The following is a 24402-nucleotide window of genomic DNA, read 5'->3' on the forward strand; positions in this document are numbered from 1 at the left end:
TATTGCAGATTAACAAAAATTAATCAGGAACCATTTTTTATGCAAATGTTTTTTATTTATTGACGAAAACACTCGTCAATGGCGGGGAAAGAGTTAATACATTTTGCATCTCTGCAAATCTATTTAGTGATTGTTCAAAATACAACAGTATATTTTATGATGTTGAAATTGAAGTCTCAAACTGACTGCCAGTCATATGTCTTGTGGGAATTTATTAAAAGCCACATGTCTTGTGATTTTATTTTGGGAAATATGTGGAATTTACCCTACGTTGTTCATTACTGTCGGAAGGGTAACATTTCAGCTCAGCCAGAAGACAATATCTTTTTTCTGTGCATTAATGTTGAAAATTCGTATTAAAAATAATCTAATAATGTTTTTGGGAAGCTCAGATCAACAGTATTTTGTTTTTGTTTTACACACAGTGGTACATTTACTCATTAGTCTTTGCCTATGCAGATATGATTCAAGTTATGTTTGAAGACATTGCGTCCATGTTTGATGGTGAGATGGTCAAGTTGAGAAGAAAGCGTGATTGTCAAGTTTTTGGTATTCAGTCAGAAATGTTAACGTGGACCAGGAAGGAGGTCGTGAATAGTGCTATCATTCTGTTCTCCAAACCCTTTCATTGTAAGCTTCCCTTTGTATCTGTTATTGAGACCAATGGTTGATGACACAGATCGGATCCTCACATCTGATTGGCTAATCATGGAATGAACAGGAGCCTATTTTAGAGAACAAACAGTGAGATTGTATTTGTGTTGCAGTGTTGTTGACTTGACTCTGGATTTAAAGCCAAAATCCCTACTGAAAAATCCAGCTAAGACCAGCATAAGCTGGTGAGCTGGTTTTAGCTGGTCTCCAGCTTGGTTTAAGCTGGTTTTGCTGGTGTAGGAAGCTGGTTTTGCTGGTGTGGCAAGCTGGTCTAGCTGTGTTTTGGTCACTTTTTAAGCTGGTCTAGCTGGACTTAGCTGGTCAGGCTGGAAGACCAGCTGGCCCACCAGCATGACCAGCTTTGTCGCCCTTACGAAAAAGAAGTAAACTTCAAGTTCATTTTATTAAGTATACTTAAGTAATGTTGGAGTATAGTTTTAAGTATACTTTATGTAGTAAGTGTACTAACATTTATGTTCTAGTAGTAAACTTGTAAGTGTACTGCTTGAATACCGCTTGGGACTAAATTGGCCCACTTTTAGTATATAAAAGTATACTTCTAAGTGTACTATAAGTGTAAGAGTAGTCAACTTTAAGTGTACAACTAGTGCACAATTAGTTCTTCATTTGTACTGCAAGTGAACTCATGAGTATACTAGTAGTTTTCTAGACTTATACTTCAAGTGTACATGCAAATGTTCGTTAGATTACTCTTAGTAAACTAGTAGGTTACTCATTTTGTGCTGCAGGTATACTTCCAAATGTTCTTTTAATATACTTTTAGTTAACTAGTAGTTTACTAGTCATATACTGAAAGTGTACATGCAAGTGTTCTGTTAGTGTACTCTTAGTAAACTAGTAGGTTACTTATTGTATACTGCTTGTGTAACAAAGCACTTTGACACTAAGGATCCATCTGCAGGTTTTTATTAAACACTCATATTCCAACAGGCAAGGTCAAACAACAGCAATGTCAGGCAGGCAAACCGCTCAGCAATGACAGCCGGTACAAATCAAGACTTTGCACTAACTGAATGTTTCCAGGAGTTTATATAGGCTGTCCAATGAGTTTCAGGTGTAATCAGTCCATGTATGTTGGATTATGGGATATGGAGTCCAAAATGAAAGTTAATATTCAGGGGATTCAGCCATATATATATATATATATATATATATATATATATATATATATATATATATATATATATATATATATATATATATATATATATATATATATATATATATATACAACCTCAAATCAGAAAAAGTTGGGACACTGTAGAAATTGTGAGTAAAAAAGGAATGGAATAATTTACAAATCTCATAAACTTATATTTTATTCACAATAGAATATAGATAACATATCAAATGTTGAAAGTGAGTATATAATATATAAATAATATATTTATAATTTTTTTATTTATTATTTTTGTTTGATTAGCTCACTGATAGCATATGAAAGATTTAGCTTCAAATTGAAAGTACAATTAAAAGGTATATGTCAAGTATAAAAATTAATACACAGGAACATTGTATTGTACTTTAAGTGCAATATATATATATTTATAGTATGATGTTAAGTTCACTTAAAGTAAAGTTGAGTAGTAAACTACTAGTTAACTAAAAGTATAGTAAAAGAATACTTGCAAGTATACCTGCAGCACAAAATTAATAACCTACTAGTTTACTAACACTAAAGATTCTCCATAAAGAGAATATACATTTGTACACTACATATACGTTCAAAATTTACTTCAAATATACTGTTTCTAAATGATGCTAAATAATGTATTTTATAAATATGCTGTCAGTGCATTATAATGATAACTTTAACAGATAAAGTATACCTAAAATAAACTTTAAAATAAGTTCAAATTAGTATACTTTAAAAATTGCACAGAACTTTAACTCCAAGTATATATTTTTTTTAAAGTATACTTTTAGAAAATATACTAAATTATAATTATTTTGAAATATGTGAAAAGTTTAATTGTAAACAAATATATTGTAAGCATACTTTCAATATATTCAAAGATGGTTTCTTTCTAAGTATATTTGTAATGTACTATTGCAAAGTTAAATATACTTGAAATACAATAAAGTATATTTATTTTTCACCAGGGCTATTCATATGGCTTTTTGCAGCTTTCTTGATGTAGCTTTTGTTGTTGTATTTTTACTTAATACTTTTAAGTATGTCAGTAAACAAGTATAGGTCAAGTATACTTTAGTACAATTTAAGTATATTTCTAAGAAGTACCAAAAGTACATTTTAGAGAAGTACATAAAAAGTCAACTGAAAGTATACTTTCTTATTTTAAGTTTAAAAAAAGTATACTTATAGCACACTTTAATAAACTTCTTTTTCGTAAGGGCAGGCTGGGAGGACCAGCATAAACCACCTTAAACCAGCTAAAACCAGCCACCAGCTTATGCTGGTCTTAGCTGGATTTTTCAGTAGGGATATGTGACCGTTATCAGTCTCTACTTGCACAACTACAAAAAGTCTCTTAATGTCTTGTATTTAGAAGTGATTAAGGATGTTGTGGTTTTATTTCATGCTTCTTCCAGTTCAATTAAAGATCACTTTAGAAACAAGAAGTGACTTCTGAGATCAGTCATGTCTGTCTGTGGCTAAATACGCAGAATCTAAAATATTGTTATTTGCAGCCCTGCTGAAAAAAAACAGCATACCAGCAAGACCAGCATATGTTGTGTTTTGGTGCTGGTTTGCTAGTGAACACCAGCTAAACCAGCATCAAACCAGCATCAACACCAGCATTAGCACCAGCTAAACCAGCATCAAACCAGCATTAGCACCAGCTAAACCAGCATTAGCACCAGCATCTCATGCTGGTCATACCAGCATATGTTGTGTTTTGGTGCTGGTATGCTGGTGCCACCAACTAAACCAGCAAAGACCAGCATAATTCCCATGCTGGTCCATGCTGGTTTGATGCTGTTTTTTTCAGCAGGGAGTATATTTTGGCAGAAACTATTGTTTAATATTTGGAATAAATATAAATTTTGCATGTATTTTTTGTTTGTTTCATAAATGGTTTTATATTTGTCATAATGTTTCTAGCAAGAATGCCTTTAGTGGACCTCTTGTTGGTTCCACTGTGACAACGTGCCCAACATAGTGGCAATTCCAGAAACAGCTTTAGCCAAGACATCATTTGTGCGCAATTCTGAAATATAAAAAGGCGCGTAAACATTAGTACTTTTATAGTATGTGACATGTAACTCATCTTTATTTCCTCCTCTTCCTGTTTTACTTGCTCAGAGTTAACAATGTTCCAGCTGTGAGGTTGGGCGAGGTTCATCCAAGTGCACTCTGTTGGAAAAGCCCCTCGAGGTTCCCTCCTCCAACCCATCACTCTCTTTCAAAAAGGCAAGAGTGAGCGTGATGGCTCCATTGAGATTTAAAAAGGTCCTTCCTGAAGGCTTGCCGCTGCTTCACTGTAAAAACCAGTTGTCTAGCACCTCTTGGTTTTACTGTTATATTGTTCGCTGACACCGTGGCTTTTTGAAAGATGAAAACTTGGAAAATAGTTTTTTTTTGCATGCATATGAATTTCATTTATTTTTTCACTGACTCACAACCGCATTCTTTTTCCACAGTATTTAATGCATAATGTCAGCTTACCCTCAGGTGTGCCGCTGCAATTATAAAATATGCAATTTTTTACCTCACAGAGCATAAATTTGTAGACGTGATGACGAGGTTGATGGTGTCAGTTTATCATGTAGTTCTCTTCTGTGAGTTTTACTTCTTACAGCCAGACTTTCACACAGCTGTTCTCCACCTGCTGTGAAATTCACCACTTTTAGCTCAACATTTCATTGCTCATTGGTTGAATCCTGGTTGGCAAACATCTGCCAAGCACGGTCATTTAAGGTCACAGGGTTGTTTACAGTCTGGTTTGACCTAATGTAACTTATACTCCATTTTTAGTTCTTTAAAGAACCAAATCAAAGGTACTTTCTTTCATACCTTTTTATAACTGATCTTAATTTACAATTTATTAAAAAAGAATCACTACAATGAACCTTTTTGAAGCAGACAATATCTTTGAATGTTACATGTTCTTTATGGCACCATTTATGAAACTTTACCATAAGAACCATTTTTGGTTCCCCGAGAAACCAAGGTTCTTTAAAGAACAATTTTTTTTAGTGTAAAGAAACTTTTTCATCTAAAAAAGTGACACAGAAAGGTTTTTCAGTTAAAGATTCATTATTGAACCATTCAGTCAAAAATAATTATTCTATGGCATCATGAAGGAACTTTATTTTTAAAGGGGTAGTTCACCCAAAATTAAAAATTGTTATCATTTACTCACCCTTAAAGGTCCCGTTCTTTCAGTGTTTTTGAAGCTTTGATTGTGTTTACATTGAGCAATATAACATGTGTTAATGTTTCATGTTTAGAAAAATTTGGTATTTTTCACACAATTTACTTATCTGTATACCGTTGATTTCACTGTCCTAAAAACAGGCTGTTGTCTTCCTTGTTCTATGAAGTCCCTCCTTCAGAAATACGTTCCGAGCTCTGATTGTGTAGTTTGTTTAGTGTGTTGTGATTTGATAGCAGCTTAGCTTAGCAGAGCCGTTTCAATAGGGTGGCCATTCGTGCCAGTTCCGCCGGACACGTCCCAAACATGTTTTCGGGTACGTTCTCCAGAAGTCGCGTTGGTCGACCGTATACGTCATCAAGGTTTAATATTTTGGGTTTAATTTCAGCAAAGCAACCGTTACATTTCAAGGTAAGAATGAAACTACAATGATTGCATGTCTTAAAAGAAATAAATCTTAATTTTCTAATGTATTTTAACTGAAATGTGAGAACCTCGATGACGTATGCGGTCGAGCGATGCGACTTCCGGAGAACGAACCCAAAAACATGTTCGGGACGTGTCCGGCGGAACTGGCTCGAATGGCGACCCTACGTTTGAACCAAAGCTGGTGACTGACGTATTCCTGTGAGCGGAGTTTAGTCAAAAACCTGTTTTACTGACGTCATTAAAGCAGGAAATAGAGGGCTGTAGTCCAAACCGTCCGTTCGCTGTAGGCTTTGAAAGAGGAATTCTATTAAAGAAAATATATCGCCTGGCAGTGAACTTTGAGCGTTATCATTTTACAGGTATTATTTATGCTATTATAGCAACATTACACACTAACTAGGGTTTAAAAATGGGATCAGGAAGAACATGACCTTTAAGTTGTCCCAAACCTGCATAAATTTCTTTGTTCTGATGAACACTAATGAAGATATTTTAAAGCATGCTAATAACTAAACAGATCTGGGGCACCATTTACTTCCATAATATTATTATCCCCCACTATTATTGAGAAACCAATACATGAAGTGACATAAAAAATGCATGGTATTAAGTGAACGGGAAGGACCGGCATAAAATATGCATGCAAAATTGGACGTAATGCAAAATTTTTAAAAGTAGTCCTATAGACCCTTTTACAGCTCACATGATCAAATAGCCTGCGCGCGCATTTCGGGAACAGAAGTGGTGATATTCCACATTGGTTCTAGCGTGTTAGCAACTCAGAAAGTTTATTAACGGTTTCTCAACATCAAAATGTCTGGTTGTTGTGTTTGATTGCACTAATATAATATACTAATAATATACGTATATGTATCTGGCAAGTTTATTTTTGGCCATCTGCTAACGTCTTCTATCCACTCCACTATAGTACACGGATCTGGTAGCTGTGTTGAAAAAGTTGATAAAGTCAACTTTTTAAGATAACTGTCTGTCTGTGTTGCTTCACTGCTGATTCTTGCCATACTTCTGTTGCCTAAATGCGCGCGCATGCGCTGCCACGTCATCATTGTGTACAAACAGTAAAAGGGTCTATTTATACGCAATTCATGAGAATGGGTTGATCTTATGGTAGGAGGTCAAACCATTAGTTGCTGGTCATGTTACTTTGCGTGACAGATCTTATCCCACAATGAAAACCCATATAGAGTACCGCAGGGATGATGTATTTTTGTAGGCCAACCCGGAAGTTAGCGGGAGTCACTAGGTCTCTTGGCAAAAAAACCCCACTCATTTTTCCCATAGACTTTTGGATTATTGCAAAAAAGCTCTGTGTTTAATTAAGCAATGTCGTTCTAGTAGGAGTGTGATGTGGCTCTATATCATCACGGCTGTGATTAGGCCAGAGGCACGAGGTCGTAGGCAGTCACAGCCGTGATGATATAGAGCTATATCACACGACTCCGAGAGCGATATTGCTTTTATACAACAGTTCGACGGCACACGTTTGAAAAAAGAAAACTAGAAAACAACAACGGAGTAATTTTAAAAGCCTCTTTGTTTGAGAACTACTACTTCCGCCACGGATTTGAGGGCTGCCAGAATGACAGGTAAAACTTTCGGCTGCTTTGAATCTCATATTAACTCAATGGACGGATTCGCCGTTTTTAAATATTACAATTTCTTGGTCACAAAGTGTAGTTTTAAGATTAGTTCAGTCGAGAATATATATGTATTATATTTAAATCTACAATCGATTAGTAAAGATAGCGCCTGTTTGAACGTTTGCTTAGTGAGATTCGGTACGTATGAGAACCAAAGCATGAGCGGACGTCAGTGTTCACTCGCCCCGCTGACCACCGCCCTCTCTGGGCTACATCTCTGACAGGGATTCCCTGGCTCTCATGTTGGCCTGATGGTCAAAAATTTGATCAAATCAGCAGTATTTGGTGTCATGATGAAACTATTACTTGTTTTCTTATTCATATTTAGTGTCTTTTGTGTTGTTATTGTTTTGGCGCGAGGTAAAAGTTAATAAAACTATACTTCTATAATGTTACTATTGGTTTACGCGATACGAGCACTCGGTTATTATTAGACTTTGTTCTTGTCAGTACTATATAAAACTGTTTTTTATAAGTGTCAGAGAGAAGTTTTTGCATGCTGCTTATAAATATACCAGTGGCGATATCTCATAACATGTTTTAATAGTCACGTTGCGATTAAATAAATGATCAGTGTCCACATTTAACAGCTGCTGTGCTTACCTGCAGTTCCACTGTGTTTTCGCGTCCAAGTGTTAATCGTCCACACGATGTGACAAGACATTACTCCCATTAACTTTAACGTAACATCCAAGAGCGCTGATCTTTGACGGAATAATAACTTCCGATTGGGGATTCACAGACTGAATTATGAGCTAGTGAACTAATGAGACACACGGAGAGTGATTCAAAACAGCGCGGTTGTGTGTGTCTGCAGTTTTTCCATTCAGAGATGAGCCTGTTTAGAGGACCTCCATTCACTAGGTGGTGGAATGTTACTGTGTCGTTATCAGTAGAATATTGCACGCCTCTTAGCCAATCAGATTCGAGAACCAGAAAGAACTGTTGTATAACAAAACGTAAAGACACCTTTATGTTTTGTCCATCAAGTTAATGTTGACTGATGAATTCCAATTTTGTGAATTTTGAGGTGTAAATGCATTTACTGGAAAATATAAAAAGCTGTTTTTTGACCTTAAAAGTCATCTTTGAAGAATAACTTGATCGATAAAACGTGTGTCATAATTAATAGGCTTTTTTTACGAGGCAACCAGTATCCTGATAATTTTTGCATTATCCTAAAAAATATGTCATCCCTGGCACGGCACTTTATGACATCATAGAATAGCACATTTATTGCTAAAAGAGTTTTACATAACCTCAGGCCTCTAGACACACTTTATCAAGAAGTGGAAGCTGTAATCTAGCGACTTTACATACTAATTTTAATGTAATTAATAAAAAAAGTACTAATTTATAATCTGTGCTAATATACAGTATGAATTGAATTCACCCTGTTTTTTTAATTGCACCCTATGTATTGTCAGTGCTGTAGATGTTTCCTAAAAATGTTGGGTTTTTCACTTGCTCAGACAAGCAAGCAACAATGTAAACACTACACAAATATCTTGTCAGTGACTCTCGGCTTGCATTCTTTCAAATCGCTGCCTTTCTGGATTTTCTAGGCCACTTGCACTTGTAAAAATGTTCTGTCTGGGCCTGCCGTTAGGATTCCCTGTTTGACTCTTGTTTGCCTTTGTGTACAGATCTTCCCTGAGGCAGCAAACATGACTCTCATCCTGTTTATTCTTCCAAGCTTAAAGGCTTTGGCTGTGACTGCTAGTTCACGTCCAGTTTTGTAATGAGCCAGTTTTTTTGGGGGGATTGTCCGATTGAAAAGCATAATTTATCCAGACTTCTAGCCAGCAGTGCACAGGTTGATTTGTATGTCAATGACCCCAAGGGAAATGTTGTGTATAGTGGACACACTGTGCAAACAAATCAAAGAAGCCCATAGGGCAGTTTACTAAATCACTAAATGACTGAACCATTTGCGTTTAAGAAAATGAAAAAAATTTGATTACCATTTGTGAAACAAAATTTTCCACTTTTTTATAAATTATGGTAACTTTTCATTATTCAATCATTAAAATGTTTTAAAATTGTACATATTGCTGTAAGTTATTATTTTTAAGTTTCATAACACGTCTATATATCTTTGAATGTACAGTAACTTTTTACAGACACTTTAATCCAAAGCAATTTACGGTGCAATTAAGGCTTACATTATTTTCCAGTATGTGTGTTCCCTGGAAACCAAACCAACAATCATTGATCTGCTCTTTTAAAGGGGACATTTCATGAAAGTCTAACTTTTTTCATGTTTAATTGCTGTAATTGGGTCCCCAGTGCTTCTATCAACCTAGAAAATGTGTAAAATAACAACCCAGTAACTTAGTTTTGGTAAACCATTCTCTGCAAGCATGTGAAACAACAGGTAATTGAAATCTGGCTCCCCTTGTGATGTCAGAAGGGGATAATACCATCCCCCAATTGGCACTATCCAACCACGGCACTGCCATTTATTGCACAGCTCATTTGCATTTAAAAGGACACACCCAAAATGGCACATTTTTGCTCACACCTACAAAGTGGCACATACGTACTCTGGAGACACCAAAGATGTATTTTACATCTTTAAAAAAGTCTTGTGAAATGTCCCCTTTAAACCGACCTTGCGTTACTTTGATGCTCGACAGGGTTCATTTGAATTTATATATTCTGAAAAAGTGTAAGCAATGCTTGACAGAGTGCTATGATGTTGCAATAGGTTTTTATGCTGTTATCAAGGGTGATAGGTGTTTATAACCCTACTGAAAAATCCAGCAAAGACCAGCATACGCTGGTAGCTGGTTTTAGCTGGTATAAGGTGGCAGTAGCTGGTCTAAGCTGGTTCTCCCAGCCTGGCAAAGCTGGTAAAAAAAAGCTTAAAAAGTGTCCAAAACACAGCTAGACCAGCTTGCTACACCAGCAATACCAGCTAAAACCAAGCTGGGAGACCAGCTAAAACCAGCTCACCAGCTTATGCTGGTCTTAGCTGGATTTTTCAGTAGGGAATCCAAGTCTGTGATGCTTTAGTCTCTAGATATGTTGGACATGAGGAATTTCTAACTGAGAATGAACAATAGGGACATTTATTGTACTTCCACAAGCATCACTCACGTTATACTTAACCGGACCAAACCATACCCGAGTACGATTGTCTCGACTCCCCTGCCAGTCTGCACTCACACTACCCTTTATGAACCGTTCCCCAGACCACCGTTTTTAGGCAGACTCAGGTGCGGTTCACGGGTGCGCACTCGAGTATGAAAACAGTGTTCAAGTCATCCAAACGAATCAAACTCTGGTGTCAATCGAACCCAGGTGTAGACCTGAAGTACCAGTGTGAACCCACCCTAAGGCTATGTTTACATTAATGCGTTTATCTTTTAAAATGCGTTACTTTTGCTACGTTTACGCCTTTCACACTACACCACCGTTTTCGACCCTCATAAACGGATTTGTTCGCAAACGCTGCAGACCCTGTTTTAGTTTGAGAACTCAGACGTTGCGCTGCAGTGTAAATGAACGTAGATGGAGTCTTATGTAAATGAACAGCTGATGTTAACATGGCAGCACATCATTTTGAAAGTAAAAATTATTTTTATTCAAGTAAATGTTTTGGGTTAACTCGTCAGTGGCGTGGAAAGAGTAAATGAGGTGTCATATGCGTAATTCTGCGTTATCAAATTTTAAATAAAAAACTGTGCTTGTGATAGGCCTGAAAAGTAATTATTAAAAGTTATTTAAAATATTGAAAAGTCACAAAGTAAACATGTATTTAAAGGTACATTGCGTTACCTTTTAGAAGGATCTCTTGACATAAATGCAATATAATATACACAACTATATTATCAGTAGTGTATAAAAACCTTACAAAATGAACTGTATTGCTTTTATAACCTTACTGAGACGTTTTTATCTACATACACCCAGCGTCCCTTTATATGGAAGTCGCCATTTTGTACCGCCATGTTTCTACAGTAGCCTTAAATGGACAAAACACTCTATTCAATTCAATTCAATTTTATTTATATAGCGCTTTTCACAAGTGTTAATTGTTGCAAAGCAGCTTTACATGAGAAGATGTAGAGGAGAACACAGAAATCAATAGATAATATAAGAAGTAGAGATAGCGGCTAAGGTTAATACGTACAAGCGAGCATATTAATAATGTAACGTATACAGTAAAGTGCTAAGTTAAAGGCGGAGTCCACGATGTTTGAAAAACGCGTTGGAAAAGGAGACGGGCCGACTACCAAAACACACTTATAGCCAATCAAATCAAATGCCGGGTTGCGTATGTGTGGGGCGGGTCTATCAACAGAAGGTCCAGATTCTATTGGGGTAGGGGCGTGTTTGTTTGGGTGATTTCAAATATCAACATGGCTTTCAAACATCGTGGACTCCACCTTTAAGCCAAAGTTGGCTGACTCTCCCTGGGACGAAAAACCCCCCTAGGAAAAAACCCAATGGGAGAAACCCCTAGAAGGACAAAAACCCTTGGGAGGAATTAATATATATTTATATATATATATATATATATATATATATATATATATATATATATAGATAGATACGGTAGGGATAGGAGGCGGGTAAACTATAGAGGGTGTTTTGTCACTGTTGTTTCATACGATGACGTGTTTGTCCTGTGGCGGCTTCTGTAGGTTCTTTATGTGTTTCGAAAGAAAGGGGTTGAGCTGTGGACTGAGCCGTTGGTTTCAATCTACAATCTCCCCATTAGATGCCACTAAGAAAATCTACACAAATGGACCAAAAATCGTCATTCGTATATCTCTAAAACGTTTTTAAAACTCTTGATCCACAGTTGAGTGCAAAATTCACTGGTAAACAGATGTGGGATCCCCACGGCTCAATCCTGTGAACATACACACAAGTGTCAACAGCAGCTAATTGAAAATCAACCCTACATTGTAATTCTCACTGTAGCCTGTGTGCGTTTGAATTAATGAGTCGGTGGTGAGGATGTGCGACTGTGTAAACAATTCTTTATTTCCAGAGAGGACAATACAGGTGCTCCATTATTCATGGCTTTCTGATATTAATGCACACTGTCACTGTGTGTGTGTGGATGGTTATAATGACACAAAAACCACACAATGTTTGTGGCGTGAGAACATTGTCAGAGCCTTAAAAAGCTGCATCACGTTTGTTATTCGTTTTTGGAGCAGATTCCAAATGTACTGCGAAGCAATTCATTATATTCATAATAGCCCTGAATAGTTATTATTTTAATTCATCTATTTTTTTTCCTCATTCTCCAAATTCAATTTTTTTCTGTCCTCTGCCGACCCATCTTGTTCACACTGTTTGTATCATGTAGTCATTCTTTCCTCTCCATTTCTTCCTCATTGTTTTTCCTGTCTTTGTTTCCCTTTGAATCTCTCAGTTTTTTGTCTCTTTATGACTATCTCTCTCTCTCTCTGTTACTATTTATCGATGTCTCTCTTGAGCCCTTTTCACACACAGATTATGGAAATACACCAAAAATTTTGGTTTATTCACACTGCCAGTAATTTCACACATCCCGTAAAAATCCCTTAAATACATGTGACGTGTAATGTATTTGTAAACCCAGGGTTGCAAAAATTCAAATTTCCTGGTACTCTTCAGTTTTTGGTAGCCTGAAATGAATGCAAGTAGCATTCATTTAAAAAAGACACTACTTTTAATGTAAAATATTGAGACAAAACATCTATCGAAGCACATGTAACAGATATAAAATAATCAAATTACAATCATCCGAACACTCTTGACAAGTATTTTGCGTTCACAAATACCGGTTTGTTGGCATAATCCACTAAGAGACTAATTTAAAAGCCTAATTTCACAAGAAAACCTGTCAAGAGGATTTTGCTAACTCATACCATAAATAACTCATACCATGAAGTTCAATCCACCCACTTTCTGGTCTCTTCCTTGTCTCTGATTCTCCAATATGGTAGTCATAAGATTTGGGTAATTCCAGGCATGTAATTCACATGCCGACTCATTAATTTAGTTTCTCTTTTTGTCCGGGGAAGGGCAGAGGGACCCTGGAGGTTGCCTTTGCAGTGTTTATTAATTTTTTCGGCCAAAAGCATAAAAACATAATGCCAGTCTTTCCCTTCATGTTTCCAGATGAACTGCTTTCCCCCAGTCCTTATTATCCACTCTCACAAACACACAAATGCAATCCGAAACCGCACACCCTCTCACATCCCTCTTTAGCCGTAATGAACATGCACACGGTTCCAAATATCTACCCCCTCTTCCCTCCCATCTTACCCCCCTGTGGCAGTATATGCCTCCTCCCCCCACTTCCTCATCACTGTATCTTCATTAACCCCTATTTGTCCTTCACAAAGACATGTTGGGGGAGTTCTCCATCCTCAAAATGTGGAGGAAAGGGTTTAGACAAAGACCTAAGTGTTTTTTATTGAATATGATTGCTATTAAATGCTGTTGGTTGATGATGCACTGTGCTTAAATATGTCATATTTTATTTGATTATAAGTGGTTAGTAGGCCAACAGCTATGTGTGTTTTTCTAAGGAAGTATTAAATATAATGGCATTATCATATCGAAAAAAGTCTTTAAAGAAAAAAGTCAAATGCATTTCATTTTAAGTACACACACATTGTCACAAAACAAAGAATATTACACAATAAAGTACTTAATATGTATTTACTAATAATATTTAATTGTCCTTAAAGTTGCTATAAACAAAAAGTGAGAATTATCTTTTCATAATTATTTTATTATCTAATTTGTCGATTTTTGTATAATTTGCTTTTCGATGATGCTAAGATTTAGGGGTTTTATTCGTATAATCGTACATTTTTGTACGATTTTTTTCCCGTACAAATTCATACAAATAAGTTAGTTACTAAATCTCGCAAGATAGTTACAGATTAATGTGTGACCAGGATGAATATTTACATTGTAACTATAAAATATGGAACTAATCTGGCTAATGTGTATATATTTGCAAACTGTGAATTGTACAAAAAATGCACAATAATACTAAAAAATGTGTATATAAAGAAGCCCCACATAGGGGTGTGTGATATAACGATATTTGATTGTGAACGATTAAAATGTCTCCATGATCCACTTTTTCGGAAATATCATTGTATCAGGCCTACATCAAGTACGCGACAAGCGCAAGTACGCGACAAACTAAAGCGCACGCTACATGAATGCGAGTTAAGGGCCGGGTATACCTTTTTTCCGCTTGCACACGCGTCCGCAGAGCTTTCAACGTTTAAGTTAATGGCCGTGTTCGACACATGCACAAATTACAATACAAATGATTTCTTACTCTAATTATTACTCTACCAGGCCGTTAGGGCAGCACTGATTTACAGATTTACAGTACATTCAAAAATTTAGGATAAGTGAAGAAAAGTAGCCGATCCACCATTGCAAACAAAGTTTAGCACAAACATAAAAACAAAGAACATGAATCAAACATGGTGACGAAAATGCTCTACAGCTTTCTGTTCTTGGAAGAAGTGAAAATAAACGAAGAGAAAACGATAGTGTTGGTGCAAATGTTGTCTATTTCCTTTGTGTAATTTATGTAGTGGAGTGTCTTTGTTACCTTGTAGGACTGCATTTTTAAATGGGGGCATTAGTATGGCTGTATTAAGGCTCAATAATAGTCTTTAAAATAACAACAGGAAAAAGACCCGTGATAAAAACACGAAACAGTGATTTTCCCCTTGAATAATCGTGATATATTTTCCCCCATATCGCCCACCCCTAGCCCCACACCTAAACTCAATAGCACCTGCACTATATTGGATCATACTAAAACGTATGAATGACATAAATGTATGAATTTATACAAATTAACCAACCGATAAAATAGTTAGGATTTACAATGAGATTTCGTTGAAATATTGGTGTCTGCATCTCCTACTGGGAAACTTAGTCACCCATCAGCCAGAAAGTTAAATATTGGCCTTATATAGACTAAAAATGTGGTCTTGTGTTTTTTTCCCACAGTGGATGAATTTTTCTCATAGAAATGTAGACAGGCTGACTCATTAGTCTGACTTAATAGATAGCACCAAAACAGACAGTTCAGGAAGGTGGACCACCCACAGGATAAACTATAGAGGAAGTAAATGTAACCGAGACAGGCAGTAAACAGTGAAAGTATGAAGTAGCTTCAGCCTGCTATAGCTGTCCTACTTTCTTCATCCCCTTGAGCAGAGAGCATGATGGGATATGGCATGGTGTGGTGTGTGTGGGGGGCTGCTTTCTTTAATAGTCACGGTGTCACTTCACTCTTCTTTTTATGTTGCTGCTCAATGCTTAAATTAATTTTTTTGGTTGTAGACCTGGAAATGGGGCTTAACATTAACACTCACAGATTTAATCTCCAATACAGTATAATGCCTTAACACTGTCAAAATCTACTGAGATTTTCTATGCAAATGTATCTGCATGGCTATAAGTGGGCAGTATTTAAATATACTGACATGAGATGCATGGATGAATGTGAAAATATAGAGTGGGAGCTTGATATTAAAAAAAGTTATTAAAATGTAATTTAAAAATTTTGAGTGATTTGCATGATCTGATTTCTCGCATGAGAGATCAAATACTCCCAAATGTTTTATAAAAATGCCCACGTTGGGAAGTTTTCATCCACCCCAATGGGGGAAAATCAGTGTGTTTCAGTGGCGGCCGGTGACTTCTTTTTCAAGGACACATGATACAAAGCTCTAGCGATATGTATTTAACCGATCATGTGTGTGGCTCGTCATTTCAAAATATGCGTTAGGCGCATCATGTAAACTTATGTGCATCACGTGTCATGTCAAAATACCAGCCTGCTGCAGAGGCTTTGAAGGGGTTTATGATAAAAGAGACGCTCGCATTTGCCAGATACTCGCTTAATCTAATGTGTAATCAGAGTTTAGTGGTAAGTTAGTGTCTTGCAAGTATTTTGTGAACGTGAGTGTCTCTTTTATCATAAACCCTTTTGACGCGTGTGCAGCGACTTGTATTTTGAAATGACGCATGATGCACATGGTTCCCACGACGCAAGGAACACATATTTTGACATGACGAGCAACACACACAAAACTCCGAACACATATTTTGAATTTGCGCCCCTCGGAAGAGAAGTCACTGGACACCACTTAAAGTCTGCCTGTAGCCAATCATTTTATCACTTAAAACTCATCTTTGTGCATCATAAAATCATATGTAAAAGTTTTTCCTGTAATTTCTACATGCTTTAAAACAACATATGTAATTTTCTCATTAAGTATACATGTATCTGTGAATATGCAAATTAGTCTACTCTACCGCACAGCTCGGACCATAGATATAAAAATGCAAATTTGTCCCCGCATTCATCCTTTTGTACGCATAAATAGATGCTAATTACGATAGTTTCAGACACATAACTCCCAAGTCCCAAGGCAATGAGGTGTCTTTGGAAAACTTGCCTAAACTACTCTGCAATGGTGTTGAATGATGAATTTGCACATGGTTTGTCTTAAAGCATATTAAAAACAACATGTAAACAACAATAAAAACTTGATGTTTTACCACACTGGTACTTTAAATCTGGGATTTGACTTTAAATCAGTGGGATTTGACATTCATTTTGATATAACCTTACTCAGTCAATAAAGATAATGACTTTTGCTGGGTTTTCACAGACAGGGCCACATATAATTTCCAAAAATGCATGCATGCAACTCTCCTCTCCATTATCTTCATTATCACTTCATTCAACACCCAAAATAGAGCATGCAGTACAATAAGGTGACCTTTACAGTGATGTGGTGTGTGTGTGTGTGTGTCTGTGAAAGTGTTTGTAGGTATTTTTACATAAGCACTGACGGAGCGACACGCTTGTGTCCCCATTAAAAACTGAGGTACTAAAACAGCTCATAGTTCACATTGTACACTGCAAAAAAGTATTTTTAAGAAAATATTTTCTTAGTATTTTTGTCTTGTTTTCAGTAAAAATATCAAAAAATTCTTAAATTAAGATTCTTTTTCTTGATGAGCAAAACGACACAAGAAAATAAGTCTAGTTTTTAGACCCAAAATATCAAATTTAAGTGATTTTGTGCATAAAACAAGCAAAAAAATCTGCCAATGGGGTAAGTAAATTTTTCTTGATTTTTTTCTTTTTTGATTTAGTGTTTAAGAAAAATGTTCAAGATTTTTTTGCTTACCCCATTGGCAGATTTTGTTGCTTGTTTTATGCACAAAATCACTTAAATTTGATATTTTTGGTCTGAAAATTAAACTTTTTTTCTTGAGTCATTTTGCTCATCAAGAAAAAGCATCTTAATTTAAGAAATTTTAGATATTTTTACTGAAATCAAGACAAAAATACTAAGTTTTTTTTTCTTGACAATCATTTTTTGCAGTGTATAGTTATGACATTTTTAAACCGGAAAATACCTCATATCTTATCAGTGTAATGCATTGTGTCTGTACTCCGAAAACATCTCAGGGGGTCACAACTTCATTCTGTTTGTACCAGATACTTGCATTAGAGTACAAGGACACCAAATGTGGCATGTTTGCGTTATTGTGTTGTTGTTATATTCTAGTCTTTGGTTTAGTTTTTTTTTTACTTATTTGTTTTTTTCTCTTTTAGTCTCTCATCTTTATCGGTTGTGTAGCAGCGGCCGGTCTCGGATTAAATTTGCTATGCCTGGCAATATACCTGAGCTTTCTCTGCTGCTGTCGGAAAGATGAGGAAGAAGAGGAGAGTAAGAAGTCCAATTCCTGCTGTGTCACATGGGCGGCTGTTGCTGCCGGGCTCATCTGCTGGTAAGTACGCCATGCTGGGAGGATAAACCTGATCTGCAGGCAGCATATTTAAGTGTTCAGGTGTAGGAAAGTTTGTGGTTATACGTGTGTTATTTTATTAATGCTGTCCCTGGCTTCTGTTCAGTTCATAAGAATTGGTCTCATCTCACAAGCGTGTATTGTATTGTAATGTGAGTCAATAGTCCAATATGTTTAACAGTCAAAAAAATAAGATGACATCATTTATTGTATTTTTTACCTGGCATGTAACTTACATTTGTATTGATTAGGGGTTGCATTGACTTCCCTTCGCCCCATGCATTACAAAACCCATCAGCCACTCTTGAGTACCTTATTGCTTTCGTATTACATCAATAGTAACATCCCCTATAGCAGTTAAATGCATCTCATATAAAACATTTACCTCCATGTTAATTCTGCTTCAATACAAATTATAGCTGCATCCTGTTTTCAAATTTAGTGTTAAATCTGCATATTAAAAAAGAGGATTTGAATATTTTGTTCTGTTTTCATCTGTCACACAGTTGTAAGTGTTGAATGAGTGATGAGGAAGACAGCATGTCATCCATATAGCAAAAACAAGTCCCCCTCAGCAAATTAGCTCATCACTTCTGACTGTCAAATTCTCCATTCAGTGTCTTCAGACATGCTCTCGCTCCCATCACAAAGACATCGTGATGAATAGAAACGTTGAATGCTAAAGAAAAATAGACCTTTGAAGAGACTAATAGATGTGAAAGATTGAAATAAAAAAAAAAGGGTTTATTTCACAATGTCGAATTTTTGGAGGTTAGTTACTACTTAGTGTAACTTTCAGCACTTTTTTCCCACTCCAAGACATTGGACATATTACTGCCCGCTGTTACATTCATGCATTTGGCAGACGCTTTTATCCAAAGTGACAGTACAATCTTTTAAGTATCGGCATAAAATCAATCTCATGACCATTGCGCTGCTAACACACATGAGCTGCAGCAGCATTTTAACATGTGATGTTTTAGGGCGCAGTCACACCAAAAGCGCTTTAAACGCTTGCAAACGCAAGGCGCGACGCACTGCCTTTTTTAAAAAAGAGCAGTGCGGCGCGGCTTTTCATATTGCTAAGCAACCACCGAGTCAGCTGTCTTGTCAGTCAAATATTGAAGCGTGAGCGCTCTTTTGCTGTTAACTGTCATATTAGCAGAAACTTTAAAAAGAGGACGCTTGCTCTGACCTTGTTTGAGGATGAGAGGTGCACAAACACGCAGGAGGGAGTGAGCGAGTGGAGTCCGGTTCTTCAAAGCAACTGTAAACTTCACTCACCACAACGTAAGGCCCGCCTCTCCCCTGATTCGATTGGACAATGGAAGACGCGAATGACGTCAGGCGCTTCTCCGCTCTCAGCGCTCCTTCAAAAACGCGTGCGCGGCAGGCGGCAGAAAACCGCAAGGCGCTCGGCGCGCATAAACAGCGCGCAAACGCGCCCTGCCCATAGAATATCATTCAAAAAAGGCGCCTGCAACTGCCATAAACGCTTTTGGTGTGACTGCAGCCTTAAACTGCTTTTATTAATAAAGGCATTCACACAAAAGTCTTGAAGCTCACATAACACGCTGTTTCTGGTTATCTCATGTTAATCTTGGGTACCTATCAGTGATGTGCGGGTTGAACCGAAATGAGCGGGTGCCTGCGGTCACGAGTCATCCAGAAATATTTTTAATGATATTCTGGTCGCGGACGGTCTGGTCATTTGAAATTAAGATGCCAATTAACTATTTTAAACAATTACTACTTTTAAAAATGCGGGCCAGGGAGTGGGTCGGGTACAATATTTATTTTTGCACATCGAGTTGCGGCAGGTTAGTTAAAAAGACGGTCAGGTGCGGGTTGTTTATACAATGACCCGCGCATCACTGGTACCTATAGAGAAGTATTACATCCTTCATATATTCAAAGAGTCTTTAGTTTGATCAGATTTATAAAAGACAGATCAGCTGTACCGATTCTTTCTGAATAAAGGCATACCACATGATGAGCGAATCACGAGCAAGCAACACACAAAACATTATCCCACTATTTCTGGATAACTTATGATTCACTACATGTTTGTGTTGTTTACATTAAATGCAAAAAAATCTGCAAATGGGGTAAGCACATTTTTCTTGAATTTTTCTTGAATTTAGTGTTTAAAGATTTTTTGCTTACCCCATTAGCAGATTTTTTCTGCTTGTTTTATGCACAAAATCACTTAAATTTGATATTTTTGGTCTAAAACTAGACTTATTTTCTTGGGTCGTTTTGCTTATCAAGAAAAAGCATCGTAGTTTAAGAATTTGTTTTAATATTTTTACCGAAAACAAGACAAAGATACTAAGAACAATTTTTTCTTAAATCATTTTTTTGCAGTGGATACACTGGAAAAATGACTTTCTTAGTATTTTTTGTCTTGTTTTTAGTAAAATATCAAAAAATTCTTAAAATTAAGAAAATTATTTTTTTGATGAGCAAAATGACTTAATAAAATAAGTCTAGTTTTTAGACAAAAAATATAAACTTTAAGTAAATTAGTGCTTAAAACAAGCAAAATAAATCTGGCAATGAAATAAGAAAAAAATTATTGAAATAATTTACTTTTTCATAAACACTTTTTCTTAAAATTTTTCTTATTCTTTTGGCAGATTTTTTTGGTTGTTTTAATCACAAATTCGCTTAATTTATATATTTTTTTTGTCTAAAAACTATATTTTCCTAGGTCATTTTGCTCATCAAGAAAATACATCTTAATGTATATTAGATTTAGATATTTTTACTGAAAACAAAAACACTAAGTAAGAAAGTAATTTTTTACAGTGTAAACAAACTACAGTATATCCAAGTATATAAGGCTGGGTTTCATAGGGAAGCTGAACAAGCTTAAATTTCCCTCACAAACAACAACATACTTCTTCGGTGACGTTGATTTCCTGTCAGCTCTTGATTGGTGTGTGTGTGTGTGTGTGTGTGTGCTCGCGCTATTCTGGTTAAAGTGCCCATAAAAGGACTTCCACTGTACTTCCTGCACTAAAATTGCCCATAAAATAAAGCAAGAACGGTACGCAGGAATCTTTCATGTTCGAAAAAACTTTCAGGAAGTTCTACGAACCCTGTGCATTCGGCACAGAAATACTCTGTCACACGTCCAGCTGCTTTTTTGACACTTTGCCTATGTTTAACATGAGGAATCCAACCCTTAAACTGTGCTAATAAGTGAGAATGCATACAATAGCTTGAAACGCCCCCTTTAAAGGTCATTAAAACTAGATTGACTAGTCTTAATGTTAAAAGTTGGGACCATTGGGAAAATTTAAATAAAATAAAAATGTTGGATATGACCCCTTTAAATTCACGGAAAAAAAAGACTTAAATAACTGCTCTGTTTTAACCGGATGTAACAGAAAATGTATTAAAGGGATAAACATTTTCTCCCACATGCTTTTATTCTCTCTCAGTTACTTTCTTAATGGTTCTGTGGTCTCGGTTGTCAAGTTTATTCTTCTGCTTAACACACACAACGGTTTAGTGGGGCATTTCGGGTAGCGCTGCTGTGCTCGGGTCTGCATTCCTCTGACCGGCGATAGAAACGATCCGGTTTTGTTCGGACCCCATTGTCCATCAGTTGTGATTGAGAGGAGGGGTTGTGGGAACACTCACAGTCTGACTGGTTTTTAAAACTCAACAGGGGGCATGAATAGGTCTGGGTGTACCGAGTCGGTCCTTTGACCTTTGGGGTGAGCACGACTCTTAAGTCCTCTACCTCAGTCAACTATTTTGAGTGTGAGACATTCACTTTTAAACAACTAGCATTTGAAATGGCTTAAGTTTTTATTTTACTGAAGAAAGGTGTTCGGTGAAGCAAGATAAGTAATTTAAATGTTTCCAACAAGTAAACATAAGTACATAAGCTAAAGTTTGTCATTTTCATATGATAAATTATAATAAAACTCATTTAGTATTCCAGTAGGCAAATACTCCAAGTATCCAAGCTGTTACATCATCACATTCGTAACACTTGATAGAATGCATAAGAAATGCTGAGCCCTAAAGTGCTCAATTGAATTAGTGCTGGCTATGTAGGAATGCGTGCGTATACTATGTGAATGGCCTGATGTCATTAGGGAAACATCCCATGACACTCATCTGTGTTGATATTGAGTTAGCATCTCATCTGTCTGTGGTGAGACAGAGCCCACTTTTGGGTCAAAATGCAGACATTATATGAGTTTAACAGTTTAACAATGTGGATGGGGCAATGGCATAATTTAATGCTGAGTGTACTACTTTAGGTAAACAGTATCTCAGTATTTTTGCAATATGGTAAGTAAGGAATAATTGACGACGGGCCATTGAATTATAAGAAAATAATGCACACCAAGGTGGTAATGCGGCACGACGCGAAGCGTCAGGTGTGCATTATTTTCAAATAATTCAAAGGACCGGAGTCAGTTATTCCGCTTATACCACGGTTACCACAAACATTGCTCTGGTGCCTATTTTTAAGACATTTGAAAAATTAGGTGTGCGGTTTACAGAAAAATAATCAACACCCATAGAACATTTCTCAGCCAATCAGAATGCAGCATTCAACAGACCCGTGGTATAATACATTTTAAAACATTATTTATTGTTTTGATCTCAAATGGCCGAAAAACATGATTTGCTTTCGTGTTATTTCAATCAAAATGCTGATGTTGATGTGTGCTTGGTTTGGATGTGATTGTTGTTGCAAGCCTTGTTTCTTAACATTAAAGGGAGAGTTCACCCAAAAATGAAAATAATGTCATTAATGACTCACCTTCATGTCGTTCCAAAACTCCTAAGACCTCCGTTCATCTTCAGAACACAGTTTAACCTGATAAGGAACACTGTGCCGTACACGGTACACCTCTCCCTTGCACGTGAGGCTGCATTACGTCATTGTAACTTTGAAGCATTAAATCTTCAAAATATACGTTCATGCGGCACATCGTTGTAAAGCTTAGACTTTCGGGATTCTATTAAGCGCACACACAAAGCATAATATGATTTTTAGCAGTCATAAAACTGTAATCTATTTGTTAGTTACCTGAACCGGGCGGCGCCGATTTAGGATATTTACTTACCTTCAAAATCTTCCCTTTATCAGCTTCGGTGAAATTGTCCAAAACAAATTGTTCATAAATCCCCAAAAGTCCAAGGAAATGGAATTATCCAAAACGATTTGTTCATCTCACAATCTTGAAGTTTCTGACCAAATTACGATATAAATAGTGTATACAATTAGTTCACTAAAGGACATTCGTTCGAATCTCACTTTTCATTCACGATTTATAATGAATATATTCGGATGTCACGTTTATTGTGCATCGTCTGAGGAACAAATACGCCCCCTTGTGGAATTTCAGCCGTTCCATTAGGGGCTAAGATGTTTTATATTTAGTATGATAGCTTTCTGACCCTCCAATGAAAATCTACGTACGGCAGGGCTCCAGACTGCCACCAAATGGTGGCATTTTGCCATCAAAATTTGAGAGTGTGCCACTGAATTTTACATCCAGTCGCACATGTGCGACCAGGTAATTTGACCTTTTTCTGTGATGTGATACTGAATTTGAAGCAGCACGTTGTACTTTCTGCATCTATCATCAAAATATTTATTAGTAATACAGTGGAAATTAGTAGAAATGTGAATATTTGGTTAGCATGTTGATTTATAAATTTTCTGTTTGGGGGCTACTGTGCCCCTAGTGAAAAAAGTTAGACAGGAGCCCTGTACGGTACACTGTCCATGTCCAGAAAGGTAATAAAAAGATCATCAAAGTCGTCCATGTGACATCAGTGGGTCAGTTAGAATGTGTTGAAGCATCGAAAATACATTTTGGTCCAAAAATTACATCATTGTCTTTTCTTCCGCATCTGTTGTGAAGCACATGCGCGAGACTAAAGTCACGTGTCTGCAGTGACACGGATGACGTGTTATCCTCAGACATGTTTGCGAAGTTTTTTTTTTCAAACTTACAGCGTGCGTCTCCCTCAGACTGTAAACAAAGCACCGGCGCCAAAAAAAAACAGCTGGGGCGCACCAGATAACACGTCAGCTGTGTCATACATCATCCGCGTCACTGCAGTCACGTAACTTTAGTCTATGGAAGTGAATTGTGCCCTGATTTATTTGGTTACAAAAAATCTTCAAAATATCTTGCTTTGTGAAAAGCAAAGACATTTATATAGGATTGGAACAACTTGAGGAGTAAATGATGACACAATTTTAATTTTTGGGTAAACTATCCCTTTAAGATTCATAATACAGGCAGCTGTGGTGCAGCATCAGTATCAACACAGTTTGATTTGCACAAAATCTAAATAAAATGTGCCAAGTTGATGATTTCTCAGCTTTCCACTTGCCATAAGCCCTGCGGTGTCCATTAATGGACTCTCAAAATCTTATAGGCACTTAAACAGCTTTGGTGACTCGTGACCGACATACATCATGAATCAAT

At 36.6% G+C, this 24402-nt stretch overlaps 1 protein-coding gene across 3 annotated transcripts in view; it reads left to right on the top strand.

Annotated features, from left to right (window-relative positions):
* The window catches only part of ttyh2 (tweety family member 2), a 72345-nt gene that overhangs the window by 6105 nt on the left and 41838 nt on the right, over positions 1-24402 (top strand). For all 3 annotated transcript variants that reach the window (XM_073867137.1, XM_055175893.2, XM_073867138.1), the window contains exon 2: positions 17733-17908. In XM_073867137.1, the coding sequence (XP_073723238.1) occupies positions 17733-17908 (176 nt within the window). The remainder of the gene's footprint in view (positions 1-17732; positions 17909-24402) is intronic.

This window comes from Misgurnus anguillicaudatus, chromosome 4 (assembly GCF_027580225.2).
Source record: "Misgurnus anguillicaudatus chromosome 4, ASM2758022v2, whole genome shotgun sequence".
NCBI classification, from domain to species: Eukaryota; Metazoa; Chordata; class Actinopteri; order Cypriniformes; family Cobitidae; genus Misgurnus; species Misgurnus anguillicaudatus.